Raw genomic sequence first — 9,829 nt, 5'->3', positions numbered from 1 at the left:
TGAATTTTAATTTTCATTTCAATTTCTTTGAATTTTAAAAAAGATATATATATATCAGTTCGAAAGCACGTCAAAGTGCAAGTAGATAAATAGGTACCGCTCCAGCGGGAAGGTAAATGGCGTTTCCGTGTGCTGCTCTGGTTCTCCAGAAGCAGCTTTGTCATGCTGGCCACATGACCTGGAAGCTGTCTGCGGACAAATTCCGTCTCCCTTGGCCCATAGAGTGAGCTGAGCGCCGCAACCCCAGAGTCGGACATGACTGGACCTGATGGTCAGGGGCCCCTTTACCTTTATATATATTTAAGGCTCAAGTGTTGCAGCCTTTCTGCATAGGAAACGTACTACACCTCCATTATCGTTTTGGTTGCCCTCTTCTGCAACTCTACAATATCCTTGGTTCAGGTACGGCAACCAGAATTGCATATTGTACTCCAAGAACTGACCGCGTCACAGATTTGCATAACGGCATTAGGAGTCTTATTTTCGATCCCTTACACCACCTGATATTTGACGATAGTTTTAATCTGTACTCAATGAGATTTGTTGCTTTTTGGTTTCCCTTTGGAAGATCAAGGGGGCTCCAAGTCTCTGAAAATGAAACATTTATTTTGAGCAAAAACAGTGCCGAAAGGCTCTAGAAAGTTACACTTTTCTAAATGAACACTGAAGTTTTGCTAATATGGCTCTTGAGGCCTCTGCAAGACCTCCGATAAAAATGGCTCGCTTGCCAATTTCAACGTGTGTATCCTTCATTCACTGTTCTGTAATTAAATCCCGGTTCAGCAACTTGCCTCTAACAGCAACTTAACCAAAAGCAATTTGGCGGGTGTTAAATTTGATTAACGTAGGGCTTCTTCAAGCATTTGGCAATAATGGGAATCGAACAACTTGGTTCTAAGTAAGGGAAATAAATGGGCAAGGGAAAGAAGAGGTGGCTTCTTGCTTTCCTAGCTCTACCACGCAGAACAAGCCATTGACACATCACCATGCAGCAAAGGGCCCACCCTTCCCAAAATCCTGTTTTTATGTACATGATACATCCGTCTCACCAACATGCAAAATTAAGCTAATTGCAGCGGGTACTGCAATTTATCTCGGGCTTTCATCCGATGCCTTTCATGCCGAGTTCAAATATTGTAGGACTTTCTTCACCCTTCCTATGGCATTAATACTGGATTAACCTGTAAGGCTAGGACAGGCACCTGATGCAGAAAATTCAGCCAAGCCACTTAAATAGCAGATCCCTTGCACCTTTTACTCGGTGCTCAGAATCTGCTACAGTACTTGTGGAAGCCTGATGGCCAAAGATCACCAGGGAGCTCCTGTGACCCTATCATAGAAAACTGTTTTGTTTATTTTGCTCCAGAGCCATCTCATTCACAAGCTGCTCGATGGACGACTGTATGGCCGCCTTCACGAGCGACGCGGCCGTTTCAATCAGAAGCACCTCGTATTGTTCTGAAGCCCAGTGCTCTTGGTCACTGGCACCCAAAGGCGGCTGGGCCTGCGAGCACGTCTTGCCTTCCCTCCCCGACCTGGAATCGAGGCCTTTACTGGTTTTCTTCTTCGCTTTCTGTTTGCTGGCTTGCGGAAAGGAAAACGTTTCACAGCTATAGCTGGCTTCCTCTTCCTCTTCCTCCTGGAAGGCCTCTGCTTCTGTGATCATTATCACGATGCCCGCCCCAGGCATCGCAAGCTTGTTATCGTCGGATTCCGCTTCCTGGCTGGGACCCTTTGGCTCCCTTGAAGCCTCGTCTTCAGAGGCCGGCGGACTGCAATGTAGCATCACTTCAACCGAGTTGCCTTCCTTGGCACCGTCGGCCTCCGCCACGATGTCCTCCCCAGATTGTTCCAACCCAGACTCTTCGGCAGGCGAGTTCTTCGAGTCTCCTCCTTCCGAGACGCTGGGTTGGCTTTCTGGCAGGTCCTGGGCAAGGAGGGAGCCCGCCTCTCCCTCAAAATCAAACTTCTCGTTTCTCACTTCTTCAGGTTCCCCATAGAGGCTTCCGTGATGCAGCTGGAAGAGTTGCTTCTCCTCTTCTGTTTCGAGGACCGTTTCGGAGTGGATGATTTCTGACTGAGCCGTAAAGTCTGTGTATCGATCGGGGCCGGGACTCATCTCTGAAAAAGCGTCCTCTCTCCTGGCTGGAGCCACCCCTTCAGAGTTGTTCACAACCCCATTGTCGCCCTGGTTTTCAAGGGCACCCCTGGGGGATGGGTCAGTGTTCAGAGGACCTTCCACAGACACAGACTCTGGTTCACCGTTCCTTTTGTTATCCAGAATGCTCGCCCCTTCACTGGCCTTCTCGCCGTGATCCCCCTCCTCTGTTATTTCAGCCTGGCAGGACTTCTTGCTTCTACAGAACCTTAGGCAGGGAATTTTATGGTTGGAGCTGGTGCGCTCCTTGGCACTAGAGTTTTCCACATTTGTTTCCAGCTGCACACGGGAGCCAGACTGCGCTTCTTTCTTCCAAGCGGATTTGGACCTCCTTCTCAGTGTCACAAGCCGCTTGAACGACAACCAGGGCCCTCCTGCCGTCCACGATGGATCTGAAACCTCCATTTGACCTTGCCTAGAGTTGGAGAGCTGGTTTGTAGCCTTTCGGGCAAGTGAATCAGATTCACGATCCTCGTCTTTCTCCGTTGCGTAGGACTTCTTCCTTTTCTTAAAGCAAATTGCAGAGGCCTTTTGGGCCGGGCTCTCGTGCAGAAGGAAGGGCTTTTCCGCATGCGGGGCTTCCGGTTCTTGCATACTCTCTGTCTGAATTTCTTTCGTTGCATCCTCCATTCTTAAATCCCTGTCCCTTAGCTATCGCTTCAGAGGAAAGACATCCTTATGGCAGATCCATGCCACAAACCTATCAGTTTTATATCAGTTCTGAATACTGGGAACTGTAGTTTGGGAAGTGTACAGTACTGACAAAATCCTTAGAACCACAGTTCTCTGCAGAAGACTGTTGAACTCCTTTGTATCTGCAGCGCTGATATGCTGTTATCAAACTCAACAAACCATCCCTTGAGATGTCTTCTCACGACCTCAAGATGACCTATCTATTTTTATTTTTTACAAAAGCATCTTTTGATTGGTACCTGAAAGCAGGTTTCTCTTTCTCTTAGTGTTTTTTTGTTTTTTAAAGAGTGAGATTTTTCCTTTTTTGACAGCAGGATGTTTTTAACCCCCCTCCGTGTTTCTTACTGAAGAACTTTCTATCCAGCGCCTCCGAACATCAATTTTAATCATCTCTCGGTGCGGTACTCTTTCATCAGAAGCTTGGCGCTTTAATAGTTTTAAAATAGATTTTGGATAATCAGAGACTGGCCCTGCTCCATTAACGACAGCCCCAGGAGACAACATCCACTTGCAAATATATGTGTCTTTTCCCAATCAGGGGTTTTGCGTGCAAGCGACTACAAAGAAGGGCATCTTCATAAACTGGTTCAGGAAGAGGCACCCCCATGTCCTTCCAAGCCTGCTTCTTATTGCCTTTCGGTCCATTTTCCAATGAGCATCCCTTGGGTTATAAAATGCAACAGCTTTCCTCATTGATGGGATTGCTTTGTGGGCACCTGCAAGGGGGGGGCAGGGGAAGAGAGAAAAATGGGGGAAAGTAATATTGCACATAAATTAATGCTCCAAAAAAATCAGATTGCTTTGCAGGGAGGGGAGGTAGAAGTGCTTCATTTCATGTATTTTTTTATATTTAACCACCTTTTGTAGGCAGGTATTGGGTCTGACTGTAGGGGCCCCAAGTTTACATCCCTATTGAATGTAGCCGTAAACAGAAAACACAGTGGAGGGGAGGAGTGTTAGAAACTCAGATATGCAGTCGTACCTTGGAAGTCGAACGGAAACCGTTCTGGAAGTCCGTCCGATTTCCAAAACGTTCGGAAACCACAGCGCAGAAATCAGAAGCCGCGGAAGCCCTGTCGGATGTCCGGCTTCCAAAATAGTTTGCAAACCAGAACAGTTACTTCTTTGGTTTGTGACGTCCGGGAGCCAAAACGTTTGAGAACTAAGCTGTTCGAAAGCCAAGGTACGACTGTATAAGCAAGGCGCTAAAAGGCTCCTTAAAGCAAAGTTACAGTCGCCAAAGGTCTAGTTGCCATTTGGGGGCAAGGCGGCTCTGGGATCTTAATTTTTCAAATGGTGGACTGACTGTGAGTGATGATCAGTCGAACACCTGCCTAGTTCAGATGACTTATCTTGTAGAGAATTGCATCGAACCCCAACTCCAGCTTCCAACAGATATAAAAACAAAATAAAGCATCAAACATGAGAAATTCTCCTATACAGGGCTGCCTTCAGGTGTCTTCTAAAAGTCAGATAGTTGTTTATTTCCTTGACATCTGATGGGAGGGTGTTCTACAGGGCGGGTGCCACCACCGAGAAGGCCCTCTGCCTGGTTCCCTGTAACCTCAGTTCTTGCAGTGAGGGAACCGCCAGAAGACCCTCAGAGCTGGACCTCAGATAGAGGTCAGCTGCCTGCGCCACTCATGCAAACTCCCAGTGCCTTTCAGAACCCTGTTTTTTCCAGGGTTCTAGAGCACACAGGGGAAGCTGAAGCAAGCAGAGAAGGCTGCCGGGTGCAGAGAACTGACCTGCAGAGCCCGGCCAGGAAAGCAGCAGCAGAGAGAACGAGTTGAGTGTGCTCACCCACCACCAACAAACCCCTGAAGAAAGCTCAGGGTCTGCAAAAATATGCCCTGGTGCCGTGGACAGGAATGGATGTCTACTTTGTGGGAACCCAAGCCCCGTTTGCGACACAAACATCATATAGGCGCTTTCTTGCTAGCACCCAGCGCTTTCTGCTTCAAAAACGCGATCTGCGCTGCACGAGGGATGCTTATTTATAGCCCTGCCTTCCCTTTCCATAGCAACTGCAGCATAAATCGGCAAGCACATGTCTTCAGCATTTTGCGGGCGCTACCTACGGGCGAAGCCCTTCAACCGCAAATGCCATTGCAATGCTTCAAAAAGTGGGTGGGAGGAAGGAGGGAGGGAGGGAGAGAGTTTTCTGCTGAGAACCAAGATTCGCAGCAAAGCCTCAGGCTCATCCCGAACATCCGATTACTCTAAGAGCATTTCGTTGAGATTACTGCGCTCTTACAAATTATTCGTGATAGCAACAGTACAGGCCTCTCCCCACTTATGCGGAGGGTTAGATTCCCGCGTTCTGCATGTATACATGAAATGGAAACACCATTGGGTTCAGTGGTGGGTAGAATTAAATAATAATAATTCCCGGGTGCTCACTCCATCCCCCCCTTTTCATTTATTTTAAAAAAATTGGCAAGCACGTTGCAAGAGGAAAGGTCACTCTTAAAAAAAAAACTTTTTACATCATAGAATTATAGTTGGAAGTAAATCTTCAGAAAGATATTTCCCCCAAAAGCATTTTATTTTTTAAAAAAACTGATTTAAATCAAAAGAATCTGATTTAAATAAATAAAAATATCATTGATTTTTATCTACCCTGCTTTCATCTCTACGACACTATGATTCTATGAAGATTTGCTGCAACAGAAGTTCATCCGTCCATGATTTCCTTTCTGTAAAAACCCAAATCCGTTTGGAAATGATGTGCTGTATAAACCTAAATATTATTACTCCCTGTATTCCCATCCCCCGCTTTCCTTTACAACAAACCTTTGAGGTAGGCTGGTGACTGGCTCAAGGTCACCCAGTCCTGGCTTAGTGGGGATTTGAACCTGCCTCTCTCTCTCTCTCTCCAGACCAAGTCTGGTATTCTAACCACCATGTCTAGCTCTAAAGAGGCACCATTGCTTATACTGGGCAGGATTCACCTAACCAGCTGCATCGGCAGGATCCCTGTTAAAGGACTTCTGCTCTCAAAACTAGGGTCCCCCCCCTGTGAAATTCACTCTTTTGGTGGTGGGTGAGAATGCCTAGGACAGCACACAAGGTAGGGAGGGGGCAAAATTGTTCCACCTGGCAAGTGGAACAGTGCAACGTTGAATTCCACCCGCTCTATTTTAATGGCGCCACTCCACATGGGCAGATAGTATTTGAGCAAGCAGCAGCAACTTTGTTAGGATGGCGAAGTTCAAGACCGTTCCCAGAAGAAGGCACCTGTGTTCTGGAACGAGCTGGCCGAGCTGTGAAAGCAGCTCTCAACGCCATTGGACTTGAACTTGTTAAGATCAGAAACGCGAGAAAGTTTGCAAAGAAAAGAGAGAGAGATGGAAGCTTCATGCCTACACATTAGCAGTCCTTGCCGACAGCTTCCACCGGTGACCAGCATGTGCAATGGGACAAACCAAGTTCTAAGACCACTGGTGGAACTTCTGCACCATTCTGCTGCAGTATGTCCCCGCCACTCGCAATGGGAGCCAGTTCACACAGCCACCGGGCGCAGAGAAATCCAGCGATGTAAATGCATGTGTGAACTAGACCCAAAAAGGTGAGATTCGTGGCTGAATGGGAGATTTGAACCCTGGTCTTCCAGGTCCTGTCTGACACTGCAGCTGGGTCATAAAAGGCCCCCAGTGGTAAGTACCTCCACCCATTCTACACAACTACAGGAGAAGTTCTTTGCATATCTTGATCAGAACTCGGTACATGGAGCCAGCTGCAAAAAAAAAAAAAAAAAAGCAGCCAGTGGCAGAGGAGAAAACCAGACCACAGAATGAAGCCATATAGCGCAAAGAACATTTTTAGCAGTCCTTGCAATGAGAAAGTGCAAGTGACAGCCATTATCGTATATATTTCTGCAATCAGAACCCCAGGATTGTTAGTCAATCCTCCTACCCCTATTAACTGATTAGGTTGGTGACTATTTGCAAATGAATGAACAAAAGTTTGGAATTTTTTTTTAAAAGGGGTATTGAAAACAGTTAAAACAATTACAGTCACAGGAATAGGGTGGAAACACCTGTCACAGGTGTTAAAGGCCAGGATTAAAAAAAGGTTTCCACCTGTCACATCAAGTTCTACTGAAAGCATTCTTTCCTCTATTCAAGAAAAAAAGGGGGAGGCATTCTAAGCTGCTACCTACCAGGTGCCAGAGTATGGATGTATTATACATATTTTAAAAAATTGACACAGCCGGATAACCTTTTAAATCAATTAGCCAAACCCTGCAAAACACAAGCTGCCTTGTGCATTTCTAATGTACCTAACATGCAAATTCGATTTGCAAAAATATGATGCCGCTCGCAAGAGCGACAAGCCCCTACAAGGTAGGTTCTGTACTGCAAACCAAGCACTTTTGGAGGAATCCATTAAGTGGGATTCCCCCCCCCTTTTGTTTTTTAAAGATACATCGTAAAGGTACCTGCAGTCAGAATTGCTGACTCTCGATTCACAGAAAGTGTGCCAGTCTACAATTCCACCTGTTCTTCAGACAAAGGATTGAAGCTGCCAGCAATGACTCGGGGAACCAGCGAGACCTTTCCAAACCACCTTGCAAGAGATCCCCAAGGCTGCCATTCGACAGACAAGCCACTGAGGCTGAGAAGGAGCCCTTCGCTTTGCCCCAAGGGCCGCGTGAGGACTTGCTCATTATCTCCCTTTTTAAAAAAATTTGTATGCCGCTTAATTGTCGAAATCTCTAACAAGCGGCTTACGCGGACCAAGAAGGAGGTCCAGTCGCGGGCTATGCACCGCTCTCTCTTTTTTTAATCACTTCCCCCCCTCCCCCCTCCCTATCATTTGGGTAACCGCTTCCCCTCGGAACCCTGCAGCTACCTGCACCTCGTTGTTGCTGGCGCTCAGGCGATCCTCATCCCGGCTGCAGAGCCTGGGAGCGGGCCCTCCTTGCAGCTTCGAGGGGCGCCTCTCTTTGCAGAGCAAGCAGGGCGCGCTGCCCTTGTGCAGCAGCGCTGGGCAGCAGCAAAAGCCTCCCGCTTGCAAGAAGGAGCCCGGCGCGCACACCCCCACCGCCAAGCCCCCAGTGTGCACGACGCTGCTGCACGCCTCCGCGGCTCTGCACGCCGCGCGCTCCCCCTCGTTGCACCGGTGGAAGCGAGTGGGGTGCTGCCTGCGGCTGCTCGCCCGTCCCGCCCCCTCTCTCTCCCGGGCGCTTTGCACTCCTGGGCCGCCGTGCGCGATGCATCCCCGGGCATTTGCTGGAGCTGCTGCCCGCTGGACTCTGCGTTTGCTGCCCCAGTGCAAGAAGCAGAGAGGGCTCGCCTGGTTCCGGATCTGCATCCTCGCTCCCGGCTTGGCAATGTGCAACCGCTTGCCCCGCGAGCCTCACCTCACCTTGCGCTCCGGCCGCCTCGCCCGCGCTGCCGTCCCGCCTGCCTGCTTGCTCGCGCTCTCCTCCTGCCGCGGAGCCGCCGAGATCCGCCCACTGGACGACCGCGGGGAGGGGAGAGGAGGCGGGGAGCCGTCCTTCGGGCGCCCCCTCGGCGCGCCACAGCGCAGCTCCCCGCCCAGGGAGGGCCCTGGCCGATCGGGTGGCGGCAGATGCCGGAGGAAAAGTGCCCCCCCGGTCCTTAATTCGGATTAACAGACGCCGGATCGGCTCCCCCGCCAAGAAACTAGCGTATAGGGGACGATCCAGACCTACGTGCCCTGGAAGCATGCAGGTGTCGCTGGCTGCCGCGCGGAAAGATGGAAATGTTTCCCATAACGCATGTGGTGCAAACGCGCGCTTCTCGCATGCATATTGCAGCAAGGGCGCGGGTTCACACGTTCGCACGCGCGTCGGTTGTTTTCTCTGAGGCCGCTGGAGGGAAGCGCTGTGTGTCCGTTTGAAGCCCCCATATGGCTCTCCAGGGTCTGGGCGGAGAGTCTTTCCCATCGTCTCATACCAGATCCTTTGTAAAAAACAAAAACTCTCTCTTCCAAGGATTGAACCTGACACCTTCACGCAAAGATAGCTCCTTTCCCTTCCCTCGTGGGCATTTGAATGGGGGTGTTTGTGATGGTTCAAGGTAGCATGAGCACTGCCTCCCTTGTGTCAGAGCAATGATGGCTCCATTCGCATCTACAAGTTACCTTATTTCCATCAACTGGCAAACATGAATGTGTGAACCAGCCTTTATGGTGCAGGTTACAATAATATTTATTCAATTCATATGCCATCCTTTATCCAAAGGTCCCAGGGTGGTGTACAACATTAAGAACATAATCTACTCAACATAATAATAATTAAAAAACACAACATAATAATCATGTAATCATAAAAACAGTCTCTCCCACATTTAACAGGCCATAGATTATTCAGTGAACAAAGGCCTGGTTGAAAGAGGAATGTTTTCACCTCTCTAGGGAGAGTGTTCCATAGCTGGGGAGCCACCACAGAAAAGGCCCTGTCTCATGCTGCCACCCTCCAAACCTCTCAAGGAGGTGGGGATGTAGAGATTACAAACTCATTGTTCAGATTGGTTCATATGGAGAGAGAGGTGTTCGTGTTCCTTAAGATATTGAGGTCCTGAGCTGTGTAAGTACAAGTCAAAACCAGCGCTTTGAACTTGACCCTGAAACTAATTGGCAGCCAGTGCTCTATCCCATGACTACCCACTGTATCTGTTTGAGACAAGTATGTGCACCTGTCCTGTTATTCTTCACCTCCAGGCTCTTTTTGTTTTTCTACACCTGCAGTGGTGCCCTCCTGATTTTGCAGACTCCCAACAGCCACCAGAATCCTTGTCTACTGGGCATGCTGGCTGGGGCTGATGTTGTCCCCAACATCTGGACAACATCAGACTGGGGGAGGCTGGTTAAGAACATCCATTCGGTCAAGGATGCAGAGCCTGTAACCCTGCAGGTGGGGTGGGACTCCAACTCCCATCTGCTCCAGCCAGGAAACCCTGGTGACCAGGGGCTAATGGGAGATTGTGACCTACACAAGCTTTTGGG

At 49.0% G+C, this 9,829-nt stretch overlaps 1 protein-coding gene across 1 annotated transcript; it reads right to left on the bottom strand.

Annotated features, from left to right (window-relative positions):
* Positions 1-410: 410 nt before the first annotated feature.
* Positions 411-3,540, bottom strand: AKAP5 (A-kinase anchoring protein 5). Its single transcript, XM_035116605.2, has one exon. The coding sequence runs from the start codon at positions 2,786-2,788 to the stop codon at positions 1,334-1,336; it is 1,455 nt and encodes a 484-aa protein (XP_034972496.2). The 5' UTR covers positions 2,789-3,540; the 3' UTR covers positions 411-1,333.
* Positions 3,541-9,829: the final 6,289 nt, after the last annotated feature.

This window comes from Zootoca vivipara, chromosome 1 (genome assembly GCF_963506605.1).
Source record: "Zootoca vivipara chromosome 1, rZooViv1.1, whole genome shotgun sequence".
Lineage (NCBI taxonomy): Eukaryota > Metazoa > Chordata > Lepidosauria > Squamata > Lacertidae > Zootoca > Zootoca vivipara.
The sequence above is the reverse complement of the archived record's forward strand: the minus strand, read 5'-3'. Positions and strand labels throughout refer to the sequence as shown.